The 21,405-nt window shown below is 35.7% G+C and overlaps 1 protein-coding gene across 4 annotated transcripts in view; it reads left to right on the forward strand.

The window, feature by feature from the left end:
• Nucleotides 1–398: 398 nt before the first annotated feature.
• The window catches only part of fra (neogenin protein frazzled), an 83,973-nt gene continuing 62,966 nt past the window's right edge, over nucleotides 399–21,405 (forward strand). For all 4 annotated transcript variants that reach the window (XM_085188866.1, XM_085188869.1, XM_085188868.1 and 1 more), the window contains exon 1: nucleotides 399–681. In XM_085188866.1, the coding sequence (XP_085044992.1) occupies nucleotides 597–681 (85 nt within the window). In that variant the 5' untranslated portion in view covers nucleotides 399–596. The remainder of the gene's footprint in view (nucleotides 682–21,405) is intronic.

Here is a 21,405-nt window from a genome sequence, read left to right on the forward strand (position 1 = left end):
TCAAAATAAATATTTTTTAGAAAGATTTTATTATATTAATATATCGTATGTTTTTTATAATTGACTGTTGACATGTAGTTAAATAAAATGTATATTTGTTTGTCCAAGAACACTGACTTCTGCAATGTGTTCAATGTTCCTAAAAATATACGTGGTTAATCGGCTTAAAGATATCTATATAAATAATTACATAAGTGTCAATATCAAAAGGTTAACCTTTTTTTAATTAAATCTTAAAATATTTAAATTTAGGAAAATATATAATATGGAACATAACGAACAATTTTTCAATATCAGTTAAAATATCTCATAAAACCAAATACATTATTTAACATAGCATTAACAAAACGCAAGCAAAAAAAAAACAAAATTGTCTATACGACTCGCAGCTACGTTCACATTCAATCTCGCACTTCTCTCCCAAACGCGATTCCGTACAATGACCTTTCATTATCGAGTCCAGTCTGTGATGAAAATGGAGTACATTATACTCTTCTCGCACACAAAATATCAATAAAAAAATACTTGATTGTGTTAAAATGTAATTATTATGAATTAAAACATATTGTGCAGTGTTATTGCTGTGTGCTTCAATTATGTGTCGGACAGAAATGTGTCGTTTTGGTGTCGGCAACTGGATTTTCTTGATCGCTTGCCTACATTTGTTTACGTACATCCAAGGTGAGTTGCTTTCTTATAAATATTGCCTTTTAGTATCGATCGGCACTCTAAAATTGTTTGTCGCGTCATTTGTTTTATTCATATTGTTTTATAAGCGAGAAAAGTTTTATAATTAAAGCTATAGCTAATATAAATTGAATGTAATTAAATTTTGGTTTGCTTTCACCGTGTTAGGTGCGTTATACGTTTATTTACTTTCGTTTAGCTTATAATTTATGGCCGTATTTAATTAGGGAAGCACATAAATAAGTAATGACTGCGATGCACGATATTTATTGCATAGGGCTCCGCTGACGTCCCCGCTCCTCCTTTTAAAACGATGCCTCAAGGTTTTAATGGAGTGTTTTCGGTAACTAAAAGTTACTTTGCCTGTTTGTAAATAAACAAACGCATTTAGTGTCTTATTAGATCGCTTTTAACGGTTTATGTTTATTTTTATAGTAGCCACATAAATTGTGGTTTAAATTTAGTTAGCTTATACTTGTATCTTTAATTCCGTCTCGTATCTATCCGTCTATACTTAGTTTATTTTATTTATTTGATTGAAGGCGCCAATCCCATGTATTCATTGTAACCCATTGCAAGCGATTACAGTAAACACGCAGGTAAATGCTAGTTTATGAAATAGGCGCTAATTCACATGACGCACCAGGTAACAACCTCGCCTAAATACCTCAATCTATTCGTTTGCACAATCCTAATATTATAACTCCTAAACTAGTACTTACCATCCTGCGTAATAGCTGCAACTGCTGCAAGGCTCGCACTTATTTTATTCACTATTCCTTAGCTAATCTCTGATATAGGCTTCTGAATTTGGTTTCTAGTTACAGTTGCACTCAGAGACGTTGATTAGCGTATAATTGATACTAAATTGTGATATTAGAGTGTTTGTGTGTGATACTTTACTGTCGAAAGTCGAAGTGAGGAATTAAAGACTACATACGAGTACTTACCATTTCACCACAAAACTTCCCGAATTTAATACGACACGTGCAAAATGCGTCAAAACGACGTCACGGCCTTTCCCAATAAAATGTCAAAGTATAATAATTTATAGGTCCTTCGATTATCTTCGAAAATGGCAGCTCCCACACAAGCTTTCATCCCCAGTCGGATATAATTTTAGGGGTAGTATTCCATTAAAGAAGAACCATGATGCTAATAACTCGGTGAGGACATATGACTTAGTGGTAACGGTAAATGTTGCTTAAGTGTTGGATGACTAAACGTGGGAACTAAGGTTCACACCACCGCACCTAGCCATCTTTAATGCTTATTAACTATCAGAAGAAACAATGATAGCTTTCTACCAGTCAAGCACGAGTCAGTCGGTTGCGCGCGGGATGTGGAACATACATGTTACGGGTGTAAATATAATTGTTTCCTTGTAATTATTATTTGATATTTCATTTAAATTTAGATTACAAGTCTACAGAAACCCAATAAGAGAAGATGTTAACGCTCCGTTCCTCGCTTTCCTCCCAACTGTCTTTTTACCACGGCCACGAGGGTGTCGTTGCACCCCCCAACACTAATGTGAAAGTTGTACATGAAAGTATTTATTTGTAATTGGCCGTCAATAATCGTCACAAGATCGATCCCAACACTGTTGACTTTGAGCCACCCCACAGTTAGGTCGTTCGGGGACGCGGGCGGCGTCACGACGGTGGCATTCGTCTGTCTGTTGATATACTTGTTAAATCAAACTAACTACCAAAAAATGTTAAATACTAAATTACTAATTAATCCGTTAATAGAGTTTCATTTTAAATATATAATAATGGCGAATATTAAATATTTTATTTAATATAGGAACACATTTGAAATCCACTTTTAATATATTTCATCAACTGTGAATGCAACGGCATGCGTAGTCTATTGATACTGTATCTTAAGGTCTACTTGTATGTAGAGAAGAAGATAAATTTAATCGGAACATTTTGACTGAGACAACAAAGGGAACCTAGAAAATTAAAGTTGTAAACAAATACAATCGCAACGAGTTCCTACTTGCAAGAAAATAATGTATTTGCGTTCTAAGAAGAAACCACTAAATAGCTTATGAATTGCCATTTTCATATTTTTAATAGGTAGGTCTTTAACTTTTAAAAGCTGTTTTATAATTTCATGTCAAGAATATTAAATAATTTTCCATTCAACATGGAATGTCTCGAAAATTGTACGGTGCGCGGAGAACGAAGTGTTTTAACCCCTCTGCCTACTCTGCCACAACTTCGAAAAAACCTAGAGCTGCAAAATTTGGCATTTTGTCAAGTTTCTCCTCGTTCAAAGTCCATCTTTGGTACATCACCTCCACAGTGGACGACGACAACACCGACACGCCTGGTTTAGTCCACAGTGATCCTCAAAGGTCGACGTGGAGCGCACGTAAGCCACCAATTTGACTCGCTGACAGAGGTGCTCTTTGGACGGTAGGATTGAAGATAATGTTGGAAAATTGGACTTTTATACTTGTTTAAGTATTCTAGTAGTATTCTAGATGTATTTCGTTGTCTGTACTTGTATTTAATGTTTTAGTTTCACTCGGTATTAAATTTGAATAGTCCGTTTACTCTCCCTTCAGTTAATGAGTCCTCAGTCCTCTAGATCCTTAACTATACTAATGTTATAAAGCTCAGGAACTACTGGTTAAATTACTAAAAATTTTATTAGTCTGTTTATTGAGAAAGGCTTTTCCTATAACTCACGTCACCTATTTTTTTTTTGTTAAATAAGATAATCTATCTATTTCGAGAGACAAAAGCTACTTCCGCCTACCAAACAATAAGTATAAGAATACTTTGCCCAACGGTTCCTGGATTAAGACAGGATTAGTTCAGCCATTCCAATAATTGTGGACGTTTCTGACAGAGCTTAATGTTTACTTTTGGTATAACCGCTATTAAAGATGTTATTCGATGGTTGTAAGTACACATCTCACAAGCGTTCCTCCACAAGCTTTTCTCCAATAAAATACGTATTGCGTTATACATATAAATAAACATTCCCCTTGAATCACTCTATTAGTCAAAATCTCATTAAAATCCGTTGCGTTGTTTAAAAGATTTAAGGTTACATCACGTCGTAGGAAAGGAATATGTAGGTATTAAGAAGGCCACACGACGATATTGACCATTAATTCCTCCGCTCTGGTAAGAAGACGATCACAATATCTCAATAGTTGAACATAAGGTACATAAAACCGTGAAACGGCCTGTCGTTACTTATAAAAAAATATGTATTTACTTTTCTGAGAACAAACCACCACGCGCCACTTTCAAATCATTTAATGTAAATCGTTTTTAGTATGTTTTCTTGACCCACTTGTTGTTTCCACTTCCACTTTTTAAGAAACTTGGAGAGGGGCTTGTCTTGAATCATGCAGAGACTCTTTTTTTCATAGTTAAGTGGCGCAGCGGCTGCATTAATTAATAATGTAAGGTTAGCTCTGCTAAAAAAATGTTGTGTTCTAGACATTAGGCAGAAACAATCAGGTGACTGTTATTTATTTTCCTCTCAATAGAATGTCTCAATTTGTTCAATCAAAAAAAATGCAGCTTCCCGCTGCATCTACACATAGCTCGGAGTAGGAAGAGAAAGTGTTAAAATACTCTGTTTTCTAACTTCCGCCCAATTTTCGAGACATTAGGTAGGAAAGCAGACAGTAACTTTTGCCAGGGTCTGCCTTCCTACTCAACCTACTCGATCTTGCACGATCTTTTGCATTTTGTCTAGCTCACAGAGCGGGAAAATGAAAGAAAGTAATTCCCAAATAGAAGATGAACACACTACCGTCACGTTTACAAAGAGACTAATTCTTTCACTATTATTATTATTATTTTATTATATAAATTTAGCAACGTAAGTTCCTTCGTAGCTAATATTTCAAAGCTTAATAAAGCATTGGACACGTCACGTACTAACATCGGTATTTCTAATACTAACTGGGTCGAATAGAACGAATATGATATGGGAAATTGCTAGAATGTCATATCGATTAGGTACTACTTATTACCATGTGAGATTTATCAACTTCACAATGTGGCAGTTTGTGTCTTGAAATTAAATTTCCTTTGCCTATCCTGCTTTTCAGGGAAAAGCGTGAAGTTTCTTTTTTTTATTAATAATTATTTATCAATATCTATTGGAACCCGTCGTGGCGCAAGGCGACAAACGTATGACTGTAAACGCCACGGTTGTGTTTTCGACTTCTACTTGGGAGAGTAAAATATTTAATATTTTCATACAGCGTGATGCTATAAAGTAACGATTTATCATACATTATTTATCAAAGATTCCAAGTAGGTATATTTAAATTATTATATAAGGAAAAAGTATAATAATTTTGTCAAATGGCTAGGCAAGCTTGTAGCCGGTCGCACTATAAAAAAACTTGTACTACAAGACTACTACCTACAGTTGACGTGAAAATAAATAAATAAAAATCGTAGAAAGAACTCGTTCTACATTTTATAACGAGATGTCAGACCTTATCTACTCTATAGGCGTAACTTAGTGTGTGATATTTTATCTTCGACCATTTTTGCAGAATATACTTATTAGCTTGTGATCGTTTTCTTTCCTTGGCTCTGGTAAGGCGAAGTGCGGCGTTTAGCTGCATTACTTAACACAGAATGTCTCGAATTAGAGCGGAATAAGCAAAAAAAGGAATATCTTGACGCTACACGCACGATATACCAATGTTGAAAAAATACTTATATCCACTTATAAATTGTACTTTGACATCGTTTATAATATAAAAAATATATAACAATTACACGAGAAAGGAATTTGGAACAAAATTAAGTATTAAATATCTACATAGTAATTGAGAATAAATTGAGGTTACGTGCGTTAAGCTACGCCACTCAACACGCAGTATCTCGTATTTATATTTAATCATATTTATTTTTAATTAGTACTCCTAATTAGAACCTGTCACTACCGCTCCTTTTTACACTTCCCTCATGATTTTCCACAAAGAATGTAGATCACATGGTTAATTAAATATTATTTAATGAAGCGTTTCCTGCGACATGATGAGTGGAGAAACTAGGATTCTTAAGGCACTAAATTGCTCCTTACGTATATATTAAAAGAAATATAACATATGACGTTTGTACTAGATTTTTTAATATTAAAGTTTGTCATTGATTGCTCTGCCGTCATATTTCTAGATTGTGAGTTCCATTTTATGAAAAATGCTGTGTTTTATCTATAGGGGAATAGATAAATTTCTGTATAAAATGCAAATTTCATGCTATTTATGTACTATATATTTATCTCATTATGTCATGTCTTGAAATTGAGTTTTATCTTAAAACTAGCGGACCCGGACGCGGCTACGCCTGCTTGAAATATAAGAATATAATTTCTATAGAAATATAATTTCAATCTAGATGAAATGCTAAAAGTGACTATTATATTTATTTTCATAAGGATGAATATCAAAATGACGCGGTAACGAATGCGGTCGCGTAGCGACGACGGTTGTTATTAACATGGCAGAATAAATTGCATGTCAAATTAGAAAGTATTTTAATTTATTAGTACATATGTGTAATGTAATGTTATATAGCCTATAGCACTTCTGAAGAATGCAGCTTTCATACAAAACAAAAACAAAGTAAATCGATCCAGTAGATCCAGAGATCTTAGCGTTCAAACAAACAAACAAACAAACAAACAAACAAACTCTTCCGCTTTATTATATTAGTATAGATGAAGCTTAAAAAAGAAACGATGACAAACGCAATAGTAATATTGTACTTAACGACATACTACAAGTACAGGCCAAATATCGTTCAGATAACGGACTAAGTAAACCATAGATAAGGGATGTATAGTAAATAAATACCAATATCAGTGTTTATTTGCTATACGTATACGTATACGTAACAGTATTTAGGGCAAATGATTTTAACATTTTTTTAGTCAAGAGGAAGATTTTTTGTATAATACATGTTTATTATATTAGCGTAGTCAGAGCGCCACGGCTTTATTACATTCATAAATCCAGTATATTTATAGCAACATTGTTTTATAATATTTTTTTTACTTATTTTTAAATATATTAAAGTGAAACGGTATTTGAGTCCGTTCTTTTAAGATGCCGTCCGAGCATTGTAGTCAGCATCTGTAGAATAATTTTAATGTAAGCTTCGCCATTAAATACTAAGCAAGGATCTATTTAATTATTTACTTATAAACAATATAAATAATTTAGTACTATATACAGAATTTGATACCCATTTATATGTTAAGTGTTTAATGGATGGAGTCGACCACGCATATTGTTAATATGGAACTTGGCTCCATTTGTTACTTTTATATATTTGATATGATACTGTATTTGTTGAGCTTAGTGTGACTCGAACCTTTAACCGGATTTACAGTCAAGCAATTCGAATCCAATCTATGTTTATAATTTTACCAAGATTATATATTTAAAAAAGATTCATAAATAAAATAGATATAATTGACGTGCGATCGACACTCGTGTCAGATAGTGCTGGGACAGCAAACACGTCGCCGGCCCGGATAACGGTACATGATAACGCGGTGAGGTAAAATTATATCATTTATATATTTATTCAGTTTTTCATAATGTGTATGTATATATAAAAATGAATATATTTTAAAATTGACGTGTCTAGAGCAAAGTAGCAACATAGCAAGGGAACCTGGGAACCGTCACAACACACAATGTCTATTCCGTACACACGGAGGGTACTTCGTACGTGACTTGATATACAAGTGGATAGAAATGCCTCTTATTCGACTCCAGCCTCGCTCTGTTATCTTATACAATGCGCCAAATATCAACCCTTCCCATGGTGGCGTAATGGCACAGTGGTTAAATGTAAAAATGTAGGTTCAATGTCCATGAAACTTCTTAATACTAGGTTTGCAGACCTGGATGGGGAATATTAGTTCCAGCTCAATTTAGACGACACCTTCGCAAAAATTGTTTTGACAGACAGGTTCCCTCATTTATCTCAACACTTGTACGGCGTCGGATGTCCCGTAATGGCTTTACAGGTTTCTAATTCAATAAGAAAAGTTGCTCATTTACTTTATCGTTATTTATTATCTATAAATAATTCCTATGCAAAATTTCAGATTCCTAGGACATGTAGTTTCTGAGATTTCGTGATGAGTGAGTGACCTTTCGATTTTATATATACAGATATATTAGGCAAACCTAGTTTGTATTCTTCTCAACGAATATATACAATAATTAAATACCAAAAAATAAATTATAATGACTGAAAATTGATTAAAGAACGCGTGCACCTAATTGGTCATGAATCTATTAAGCGAGTACTCGGGGGTTGATCAAAGGGGTAGCGGATTCGATCATTTGCAGGGGTTGATAATCCTTTCTTTGAGCGCTTAAGCATAGCGACTATGTTGCCCGCAAAATTGTATACACTGAAATTGATACGGAACCCACGATAAGAATGACCGTCGTAGGATACTATCCAAATACTAATCCAATTAGTCTATACTTATAATAAAATATATTTAAAAAAAATGTTACTGGGAACCTTTATTAACATAATAGAACCCAATACAATGATTTTTAAAATTTTTGTTTATTTGTCTGTGTGTTTGTAATCGCTAATCTTACTATTATTGGATTCTGGCAAGCTCCCGAAAAGATATAGGATTTATTTTATTACAACGGTTTATAAATAAATAAGTTATGTCAATTTAAAGTGCATAGTTCGACAAATTAGCTAATTGCCGTAACAGTTATTTTATACAACTATTTTACTAAATTGACTGAATCTTTAGTATTAATTTTCTACATTAATATTTCTATTTCAAGCGGGCGTAGCCCCGCACGGGCTCACTAGTATAAATAAATCTCTATAATACAGACTCAGTAAATAGGCGGGTTTATTCACTTTCAGGATTTTTTTCCGGAAGGAAAGTAGGCAGACGGAACGAAGTCACTGTTACTGAGTTACGTAACTCAACACAGCGCTTAGTCTTGTTACTAGAGATTCCGAGTTGACAAATGTAAGGGACCCACCCTCTCTAAACATAATTCAATGAGATGTCGTCTTCATAGGGGCGACTCTAAAGACAAGGTACTATTATTATTTCAGCGAGTTTCATTTTCATCGTCCGTTTACGATTTTTAACACACAGTGGAGGGTAGGCAGATTTAAACTAAAGTTAAGACACTCCCTTCCCTACTTTAAGCCGATTTCGAATTCTGGAGGCATTACGTGTTGAGTGGCGGAACTCAACGCCGCGCTTTGCCCCGACACCAGAGCGACGAAATGAACCCACAAGTAGCTTATTTAAATATTTGTGGTTAGCGCGGCCTCCTCGGTGATTGTGTTCTGTCGTGTCTTGGTGCAGTACATTTTGGAAGATTATTATGTTTTGTTTTTGGTTGGTTTTAAGAGTTTATTTTGTGATGCGTCACTAAGTTTTACAAAGAACTTAGTGTTAGAGTGATAAGCCAATGTCATTATAATCACTTTTATTTTACTTCAAATATAGCTAGTTGCTTGCTCCGTTTGTTAAAGGTACAACTTAGATGTACTACCCGTAGTCATCGAAACTAGTAGGCAAAGTGAGCCTAGTGTCAAGACACAACCTTCTCTAGTAACCTCCTGTCCCCGAGTACGACCGCCGGAACAACAGGTCTGTGGGCCTGTGCCTCTAGGCGCGAGTATTGTCGAGAGGCATGTACGAGTATTTACACGTGCGCATGCACATACCCACGTACATGTATTAACGTTCAATATTCAATTATACGAATAGATATTTTACCATATGTAGGATATTCGTTATTGATATTTATATGAGTCTGTACATCTAGCGAGGGTGGCGCGAAAGTAGGAACATGGATGAAGTTGAAGAGATTTTAAATACTGATACAGCAATAAATAACCCTCACGACGGAGCTCCGACGCTAACATAAATTATTTTATTTTTAAATATGTGCAACATGTACATACTAATTTTTTACTTCTACTTTTAGTCTTAGTCTGAATCTTTTTTTACGTTCAATCTGTATTTCATATGATATAGGCAAGGTTGAGAAAACCTAGTGTTGAGTCACTCCGTTCCCCACGCACTGCCTAATGGTGCAACTCAACCCTGCACTTGCTCTACTTAGCGAGGAAAATAACATTAATTAATTCCTCTAGTGGGAATCGAACCCACACACATACAAAAGATGAAATACCAAGAGACTTATTCGTCCCTTTGATCTCGAAAATCCTTTAAATAAATTTGAAACCGAACTCAGTAGCAAATTAATTCAAATCACCGCTCGTTCTAAATGAAACATTAAAACTGGATGGCTCATTTTATTTGACTTATTTTAGTAGTTTTAGTAAGAAGTTTTTGTTCTTCAGACGGAGAAAATTTACTGTTAAGACCATTGGCGTACCTAGAGATATTTATGAAGGGGGCCTGGGCCTTGGTTTTGATCAGGTATATATGTTCATGTAAATATTGTTTTCATAAGTAACATTTGTGGGGTTCAAAGGTGGGCGCGGCAAGGGACTGTATAATAAGATTTTAGTGTGTCGCGGGTCGAGCTGCTTCGATTAAAGAGGATACCATCGTGGCCCAGTGGGAAATGTGCTGACTGTGAACACGACGTTGGCGACGTGTGGGGGGCGCAGTATCAACACTAGGTTCCTATTAGAGTATATGGGGTCGAGACGCAAGACCTGGTAATGACCGGGACTGACGCCATGTACGAGGATGCACAAGAGGAAACCTTTGCACACACACCGGCCACACGCTAATTGCAGCTAATTCCTTAGCAATTCATTGTTTATTTACTTAAAACTCTTCTTCTACAAGGTAATGTAAATCTTAAATGAAAGAGATAAGTTGCAAAATTATATGAAACATCTAAATTTATCTTACGTGTGAAAAATATTAAGTTATAACAGCTATATGGTAAACGGGTGTTCAGTTATGTTTTATTTTATTATAAACAACGCCTTACTTCGTTTATTCTTTGATTGCGTAACTTCCATACCAGCATGCAAACACACAGACAGACCTCGCAGTCGTATAATAGAATTAATTTGTAACTAAATTGTATCAACTTTGTGAATGATGTCTCCGAAGAACTTTTCTCACACTGGCAGCGACACCGACATTTACATTGTTATAGTTTGAAATATTACGATAGGTAATTTTAGATGTTTGACCGACTTCCAAAAAGGAGGAGCCCGTCTTGGTACCATCTCACTTGAGGGAATGCATTATTTTTATGTTGTCGACCTGGTAAGACACAAACTGGCGTTGAAAGACACTGAACACTCAATGTCTCACAAATTTGGGCAGGACGTGGGAAAACGGAGTGGCTTAACACTGGGTCCCCTCGTCCACTTCTATTATATGTTACGCTCAAGATACAGATGCTAAAAAAATTATAAAATAAAGTCCTATAAGTGGTTTACAATTAATTTACCTGCTCTTATCAACGATTTCTTGCATTTTTAACCGACTTCTGTAAGAAAAGGAGGTTATCAATTCGATTGTATGTTTTTTTTTATTATTATTATTTTATTAGCTTTATTTATATATCTTAGTTGTTTCTGTCTGTTAACTATTTTACTTATCCCATCTATGTAGGTTTAATGAGTGACCTTAATTCTTATCTACATATATATAGCATTTATCAGTTCATTTCCTCGCACTTAAACGCACGTAGTGCACATTGTAGGTGAGTTATGAACTTGTTGTCTAGGAATTTGAACCAGATTTCCGCGGCGTTGAGTTCTGGCACTTAACGCGTAGTGTGTTGGGTTTAGGGGAAATGTGCCTATCCGGCTGTGTGGGATTGTATCCCGCATTTAGCATAGATTGTCGCGGTTTGTCAACAAGACCTGACCAGACCGGAGCGAAGGCCGTCGTCAAGGCGGCTGCACTATTAGGAAAAAGTATTTGTCGCCCTTAACATAAGTTGTTCAGAATTACATAAGTTAGTTGCAAGAATAAATGAACAACATTTTTAAATCACTGTAGTAGTATGTTTTAATAGGAACGGAGTGTGTTAACACTACGTTTTCTACATACCCTGTTAGGTTTATGCGGGATACAGCGTGAAGATTTCCCGTATGCGTCAATCAATTAACACCATTATTTGGAGACGAACTAAAGTTAAAACTATGCTACTAACAGTTTTATTTATAAGCCCTCTCTCTATAAAGACCGATCTGGACGTCAGTATTAAATTAAAAGGAGTGAAGCATTAATGAACAAGATGAATGGACGCTGAAATAGACTTCTAATACTGTTATTATGTCGTGGTTTTGCTTGTTATTTTATTGTTTTTTTTAAGGCGAGGAGAATGTTGTAACATGTCGTTATTGCTTCTTTCTGCCGATGACTACAACATACCTATATAGGTCTGCAGGTACTCTGGTGTCGGACCAGGTGACAGACAACTCACATTCGATACATCGTTAAATTGTAAAAGAAATCTGTATTCTAAATAATTATGCCAAGTTTAAGTCTGCCTGTAAGAGGAATCCATCTATCAGCCTTTCACAGTTCACTGCTGGACAAGGCCTCCCCTAAAGCCCGCCACTGAGCGGATTCCCGCTGACTTCCTTCGGACGTCGATCCACCTGGATGGAAGGCGGCCTGTGCTCCTTTCGCCATTTGAGGACCTTTCTTCCCCATCGGTTGTTGGTCTTCCTGCCCATTGCCACTTCTTGTAGATTGGTTGCTGTAAGGGGAATGACACTTTCTAATGTATTTTTCATGTTATATGTATGTCCTGTTACCTCGGTAGACCTTTTAAATAAATAAATAACTATATAAATAATTTCAGGTACTACTTGACGGACCTTATTTATACCAGTATAGACTACACTGATAAGGGCTGAGTAACAATAAAAATGTTGCAAAAAGGGAAGCCTGAGAAATGTTAGCATGGGACCTAGTATCACAGTAATTTGTATTTAACCACGAGGGCGAAGCCGCAGGAAAAGCTAGTCCTATATACCTACACCCAGACCGCTCACAACTGTTTATCGTATAGATATGTAATATTAACAAATTATAATGGAACTCCGTAGTCATGTCTGAGGTTAAATTAGTCGGCTCAGCAGATGTTTAGAGACAAATATAGACGTCGCTTAGTGCGGGGTCGCACTGTAAGCGGAGCTTGTATGCTATTTCATTTTAAAATAGCGCGGCGTTAAGTTTCGCCAACTGACGCGCAATATAGAAAGGGTTGATTTTTTTGGCTAAGTGATTCCCTAAATACACGAAGGTATACCCCGTAAATTTAAAGTACACTGCTGGACAAGGCCTCCCCTCCAAGGTGTATAAAACGATATTTGACGTTTTATTTTTCAAATATTTACTTGTTTACAAGATATATCTTAGTCTTATCTTGTTTAAAATACAGAAGAAAGTGCCGACAGCATGTTTAAACTCCGTGACCATTTAAAATAATAATAAATTATGAAATTTATGTATAAAATCGCTTTCCTTAACTTAGTATTAATATCTTTCCGATAAATGCATAATATGCTTCTTTGTAAATTTAATATAGATAAAGATTGTTCTTTACATTAATTACTGAGAGGAACACCACACTTTGGCAGATACCATACATTTTAATGAACATTTTATTTGACTTACAAATGAAATGACGCCGCCGTGGTGGTGGTGCCTGGCGACACGCTGTACAAGTAGTTATGGTCTCAAATTCTTTTTATAAAAAATCAAATACATGTTTTTTAGTCTGCTTGATAAAATTTTGCGCTAGTTTTTTTACAATTTTTGAATTCTGTTTTATTCAATTATAATTTAAAATAATAAATAATTAATATTTCAATTATAATATCGATAGTCTTTCTATCGGACAACTATCGATATAATATCGATAGCCTATCGATTGTCCACTATCAGTCGGCAACACTATTTTGAATGATTGCCGTCACTCGCACCGCACAACGAACACGTGCGCCGCTGCATTAATTAGCATTTGACGAAACATTCGAAGTGTACTGTGTACGGTGCACCCGCGGGCGTCGTGGCCCAGCAGGGTAGCGGCTGTCTGTAACTGTGATGCTTGTGGGTTCAATTCTCATTCGAAGTATTTTTTTTATTTCATTAAAAAGACAAACTGCGCCTAACAAAATGCTTATGTTTCTTTATTATACAGGAAGCAAGGGAGGATCGTGGATTCAAAGCAGGTGGTGCTGCACCAATAAATACAATGTAGCTAGAGGGCTAATTACACCGTATCGGTTATTGTGTACTTGTTCTGTGACTATAGGGCTAGAGCGGTCCGGTTCCAATAAGGCACTACTGTTCCCCACTCTCTGGCGAATTCTCGAGGCACAGCATGTTGAGTGGCCGAACTCAACGCCGCGCTTAATCTCGACACCAGAGCGAAGAAATGAAAATGTAAATTTAAATAAATATTGCATTTCCTCGAGTGGGGATAGAAGCACTTTGTGCCCCTGCGCCACGACTGGCCTCGGTCCGTCCGTCTGGTTAAAAAAGTGTGGCATTTATTTGTTGAGAATTAGGGCGGAAAGCGGAGAACGGAAGTGTCTAAAAAGCCGGTTTCGCCGATCTGAGACAGTAACTTTAGAGAACCGGTGATAAATTACACTTGACGCCAATTGCGGCGAAGCCTAAAAGGAGGGCTATGATTTTAGCGCTTTGATATGTATGTCCGTTCCCGTTTTCCTTTGTAACTGTTAAACCAGTGAACCGACTCTGTTAAATGATAAGTTACGTTCCTCTTGTCTTGATAGCGCGAGTTACTGTATATAAAAAAACCTGCTTAATTCGGGATAAAAACATATAGCGGAACCCAACGCCGCGCTATATGAACCAAAAAAAAAATTTAAAGAAAAAACACAGTGATATTATTTGGAACCCAACAAAATCTTACAAAATCGATATAATAACATATTTTATTAAAATCCATGTGACATTACAGCTTATGCGGTCATTTCGACCGCATCCTTTCTGGTTGCCCATAAAATATCGGACATCGGTGTCGAATGACAAGTGTTTTTTACCTCGGAATATATGAGACATATTATGTAGGTACTTAATAACGACAAGTTATATGAAATTTGTGGGTCGTATTAATCATTCTTGGGTTATTATATTCTCAGGGGCACGGTGATAGTGGTGGGTTCGATCGCGACGCATAAGGCAAAGCGTAGCGTTAAATTTATCGACGCAACACATAATGTCTTGAAAATTGATCGGTATGCAGAGAACTGAGTGTCTTATCACTATGTTTCCGCTATCTACCCTACTTTATGCGGGACATATTATGAGTTATATAATTTTTAGTACACCCCAATTATTTTGACTGTTTTGAAATCACTTAGGGTTCTTTCTGCCTGTTATTTTTCATCAAACTTTATAAAAATTTTAACTGTTTCTTATCCTATATCTTATAAAACAAAGTCGCTTTTCGTGTCTGTCTGTTGTTTCTAACTCTTCTTCTTCTAAACCACCCAACGGATTCTCATGCGGTTTTCACCATTAGGTCAGGTATTTTTCGTAGAAGGTTTATATATAGTTTATTATTTGTACATTCTTATGTAAATTAACATAAATACGATAAATGTGTATAAAGTCCTACCCGTTGAGACACTTTCGCGCATGCGCTGCTTTAATGGTAAGTACTATATGAAAAAAATGTACTGGAGTATTGTTCCTCTTAATAAGATCTACAAAAAAGTCCGCGACGGCATATTCGTATTTTTTATGAATAACGTGTAGTGACCATTTTTCTGTCTAAAAATAATAATTTTAATATATTTTTTATTGTGAGTCATATTTTTCCATAAGCGTATTAATCCTTATCCTTTAAAATACTTTATTAATTTTCTACGTTAAACGAAGATAAAATTTTCTTTTTACACTATTTCGAAATTGCGAATAGTTTTAGAGAAAAACGCACGCCGTTGACACATCAGCTGTATGTTACTAAAGTTTCACTTATCCCTTACTCTCAGCATATAAATAAGTATATTCGTTACGTTGGCCATTTAATGTAGATCAAAACTGTCTTTTACTGTTTTTCATTTTAATAAGTACTTTAGAAGTTGTTACAATATCAAAAAATCCTTGCTGCGAAACGGCTCGCCACTCGCCATGCGTCCGCCGCGCCCGCCTGCCTTACACGCATCGGTGGTTCAGTGGTAGAATGCTCGCCTGCCACGCGGGAGGCCTGAGTTCCATTCCCGGCCGATGCATTCTATTTAATTTTCCGCACAGGCAGCCACGTAGTGCTTGCTTTTCATCAGGGACAGAATACCCTCTTCAGCATTAACCACAAGCTCGAAAAAAAAACCCGGCTGCCTTTATATCAACGAAGATTTAGATGCGTTTGCACGTATTGGATAATTGGAGTTGAATGTATTATTTCAGCGCGATATATTTGGTTGCATATTTTTTGTAGTAGTTATTAGTAGGTAGGTTTTTGTTTATAATTTCTTCCGTTTAAAAATAGTCATTTAACTATCTAAAAATAGTCATTTAAATATATTTTAATAAGTACTTGAAAAGATTAGTAGCACAGATTTAAAATTACGGTACTTACTAAAAAATCCTTGCTGTGTAAAACAATTGGAAAATCCTTATTGAAACTACCAAAATGCGGGTTGCATTAGGGTTTAATTAATTTTCACATTATCTTAAGTGCTTTGCAAACATACATTATATGAATAATCCAGTAGTTAAAGCGGGCGAAGCCGCAAGAGGGTCGCTAGTAATGGAATAAGATCAAAAATTTCTTGGACAGTCATTAGAAAAAAAAATGGATCCAAATATAGTCAATATTTTAAATTGCTATTGTGTTTTTTACCCAATTTTTTTTATTTTATAAGGGTGATATTTCCAAACTTGCTCTACTAGTAACTTCATGGTTAATTTAGATTCTATTTTCAACGTTCTACGATTTATTTTACCTTGTATATAATAACAATAGGGCCTAATGTAAATATTCAATTCGGCAGTGTCAGGACCTCGTAAATAGTTTACGGACTCCGCAGCGCCGAGTGGGGAGCAGCATACAGCGTGAAGTCAAACAATAAAACTGACTGACAATGCATTTACGAACACGATGGTTGTGGGTTCGATTCCCACTCGGGGAATGATTTTTTTCATATTTTCGCTATAAAACGAAAAGCGGCGTTGTGTTCCATCACTGAAAATGCAAAGTATCGAAAATTGGTCGGTGTATAGAGAACGGAGAGTTTTCTTCTCTTCTCTGTCTAGTATATGGAATATTGTGTAAAACTATAAAAAAGAAAGTTTAACTAGTATTTATTTAATTTACTTCGCGCTGCAGAGAGAACTTGGGCAGCTAGTGTAACAATGTAAGACACTTGTTTTCCCCCAAATTCTGGAAGCATTGCGTGTTGAGTGGCGGAGCTCAACGTCGCGCTTTGCTTTACTTAACGTTACTGTGGCTTTGCACGTATGATATGATTAAACTTAATATTGAAATTCTGTTCTTGAAACTTTTATTACAAATACAGGTATGTTAATAAAATTCCAACTATCGTCCTAAAACAATATGTTTTAATTAATATTTTAATATTAATATTTTTAGACGACCATACTATTCCGCTTTTGGCGAAGCTCAGTGGTGGACCACACAGTACCTTGCACCCATATTTAAAACCTTATGTGGATAATTCATCATTATACTCAAATATTATCTAATTCCCCTTCCTGGTTCCCGTAGGTTAGCCTGCTATGCATACACCCATCTTATTGAAGTTAGTTACAGCAGTAGGTATAATAGTTATTAAATTAGCATATGCATTTATGAACATATAGCTAGGTTCGAGACACTGTACTCGACTGTACTTTGTCCCGAGTCCCAGAGTTGCGGGCGATGACTAGTGTTATAACATACACAACTGTTACCTTTTTTTAAGCAGTCGCAGTCGGTTGAAAAAGTGTCATTATGTAAATAACTCGCATAGCGTTTCAGCGGAACGTTGAAAGTATTTTTAATAGCGCAAAAAATATATACAGAAGTTTAGGCGTCGCGGACTGATGCGACTGTCGCGACTGTAACGACTCGACCGCGGTGGTCTGGTGGTGTAGGCACTATGCCCGGTACACAACCCCGACATCTGTCAGTTGTCGAGGGAAGGACGCCGTCAAAGATCACTTTTAGAGTCGCCAAATCCAAAAGACGTTTGTAGTTAACTGTGAGACTGACAGTACTGACATTTGACGGTGGGCTGTTCAACTCCCTGCCCGAAAGTGTCGTGACGCAGTGGGATGGCGCTTGCCTGTAAACGTGATAGTGGGACACTGAGAAGCAAACCACTATATGGCGAGAACGGAGTGTTTTATACCCTAAGTAACTACCCTCTGCCTACTAATACAATGTGCGAGGACAGCGTGCTCCTCCTCTTAACAGAACTAGGTCAGTTGTTTATAATGTAAGAGCATTAAACTAGTAACAGCCTCCTCGTCTGGGACGTCTCATTTGCATGGGAGTATCTATATATCTGCCTATATATACTATATATGTTATAATCTACTTTTGGGAGGCTAACCCTACGTCCCTGTTGGGAAGCATATTCACACGAACGTTGTGAATTCTCTCTTTCTCGGAGGAATTAAATACAATACAACAATATCATACAAACAATATATATTTTGATATTTTTATTTTCTCGCTCTGGTAACGAGGTAAAGCGCGATGTTGAGTTCCGCCATTCAACATGCAATGTCTCCAAGATTCGGCGGAAAGTGAGGAATGGGAAGTGTCTTAATTGGAACGGATTGTATTAATACTAAGATTCCAGATTCCCTCAGAGTGAAGCTAAAAAAATAAATATAAAAAAAGTACTAGAAATCCAGACCGAGTTCACGAAGAAAACAAAACAAATCTAGTCCAAAAGTGGTGAATATGCAATTGTGCCCCGCGTGTCGCCGTCGACGGCGTTACTCATGCAGACAATGCTCTCGCAGAAACCATAGCTTTTATTATCACTTGTCTTGCATTTAGTGATGTGAAACGAGTAAGCGCTCGTTACGTTAGTTAGTTGCGGCACTTAACCTAGCTATGTGCGGGATAGAGCGTGAATTTATCTTGCATTGAATAACTTAAACTTGGATAAATTAGTGTTAGGACATTATGGTTTCTTTTTGTCTAGCCGTTGTTTTTTATCGGAGGAAACCCTTCTACAAGTGTATTTTCCAGACGTGCCCCCCGTCTGCGGTTTCGTCATTACACATGATGCGACTATGCGCGTGGCTCAGAGATAACTTTGAACTTCTATAAAATAAGTAAATGAAACGGAAAATTTGAATGACAGAAAAGCTTATGTATTTAGAAGCCTAAATATTTATTACATGTCAATATGACGGTTGTGGGTTCGATTCATTCCGATAGGAATGGGTTATTTTCATTTGTTTGCTCTGGTTACGAGACAAACCGCGGCACAGAGTTCCGCCGCGTGTCAGTCCTGTAAGAGGGGTACAGCGTGCAGTGACGTGATACTTTGTCTCGTCACTAAGTTGCTATCAATTATCATTATATACGTGTTTTCGAGACATTTTCTGGTTAGTACAGTTACTCAACTCAACGCCGCGCTTTGTCTCACCAGAGCAAAGATTTGTCTTACCGTCACTGGCGTCGCTACGCCGTAGTCTCGTAGCGCTTTAGATACTACACTTCATTGAAGTTGATTATGCTTATTTTTATAGAAATGTGACAGACTTTTTATAAATTACTTTTTTATATATTATGTTTTGTAGATTAATGTGTTTTTTGTAATGATTTTTAGTTGTTTCATAATTATAATGTTTGTTAATATAAACATTTATAGTAATATTATAAAACTGTAAATTGATAGTGTACATAAATGAATAGTTAAAAAAACTAAAAACACGCTTTTTCCACTAGAACATATAATAATAACACGAAAGTAATGAACACAGAGCCTAAATGTTTACAAGAAGGCAATCCAAGGTTCCGTCAGCCAATAGTTCCTTCCAATGCGTTCGTCAGACCAGCTCGATGGTGCCATGAAGTTGTATTGTCATTTAATCTACGTATAATTGCCAAGTTTCATGATGATACAACAGTGGGGTTGGGCTTACTCTGTTACGTTCACAGTTTTATAAAGTACTAGTTGTATCCTGCAACTTCATGTGTGTAGATTATAAAAACGTTAAATCCCTCTTTACCTTTCCCGTAGGAAGTTCGGCAAATGCCCTCTTAGTTTTGTAGTACAATGTAGAATTCCCAGTATCTCCTGTTCTCGTCGGAATTTTGGGAACTCCTCTTCATGTTTTGTATACTTCACCTGGTTGGTTCACTGGGTTATCCAGGTTCCCCATGGTTGTTTGTCAGATACTCATTAATATGTATCATGGTTCCTTCCTCCAGTATCTTTTCTTTTCGAAGGTCCGAGGTGTACCCTTAGTTTTATATATAAACATATTATAATTTTCCATTTTAAACTTGTCTCACATGTTCACAGTTTAAAGATATAATATACTAAAGTACGAAACCTAATTAAAGCAAACCCCGTTAAAACAATACTTAAGAAAAATGACTTGAAAACTTGAATCTCATTTCCAGCTCGTTTCCAGCCCTTGCTGGAAACGAGCTGTGCTTATGCATACATATTATGTACGCGGAGACGTTTCACAGTAACACAAGTACACCTCAATAAGCGAACAGAAACAAAAAATATCCAAAAGTAAAACAAACTTCCCCACCATTCTGGGAGCTATCCATTAAAGTTGTTTATTCTAGTGTTGTTAAAAAAGTAAAAGCTCGGCTAGAAAAAGCGCAACTAGGTCAACTTACGGCCGAATGACGAAGGAAAATATTATTTTGTAATTTTACTATACAAATATTATCATTTAAGGCAATTTTAAGAGGAAATTGTAATATTAGTTAGTTAGTTGACATTTATTTATTTTTTTTATTTATTTATTAGACAAGCCAACGTAACATACAAATAAAATACAAACATTTTAAAAAAAAAGTACAACGGTTTAAAATAAAAATGTTTTACATTGTACTTACAGGCTAGCTCAACATGATTATAACTAAAAGCAGGTATTCTAAAACCTAATATCCTACACCTAATTTAAAAACAATTAAAAATGATTCTACAACCATACTACCAAAATTTATAAATAATAAAAAAAAATGTATATAGATATTACATTACTTAAAAAAAATATAATAATAATTGTGAACAAAAAATAAATAATAACGTAAAAATCAGTTCTCTATTCACATTGTAACAAATATTTTTTTATTTTTTTTTAAATAATGTACCTGAGTCTCTAAAAATATCAATATTTGGCATGTTACAAATTGAGTTATAGTTTTTTCATACCTCGGTTTATAGGGGCATTTGTACCCAGATTAGATGTTACTTTTCTGCTTAGAAAAGTGTATTTTTTCTCTGTTCGTACTCTTGCATTTTGTCTTGGTATAGCAAGCATAATTTTTTCAAGCAGTTTATTGCAGTCCACTTCTCCATTTATAAGTTTGTGCAAAAAACAAATATCGAGCATGACTCTACGGCTGGATAGGGAAAGCGTTTTATAAAATTTTAAAATATGTATGATAATTGATATTCTTCAATAACGTTCATTTCCTCGCTTTGGTAATAATCTCTAAGTATAAGTCTCCAGTCACTTTGGCGTTAATGAACATTCATGCCGATTGCAGTCGTTTGGTGACAT

This window comes from Heliconius melpomene, chromosome 7 (assembly GCF_056956725.1).
Source record: "Heliconius melpomene rosina isolate 202511_hmr_F chromosome 7, ASM5695672v1, whole genome shotgun sequence".
Classification (NCBI taxonomy): Eukaryota; Metazoa; Arthropoda; class Insecta; order Lepidoptera; family Nymphalidae; genus Heliconius; species Heliconius melpomene.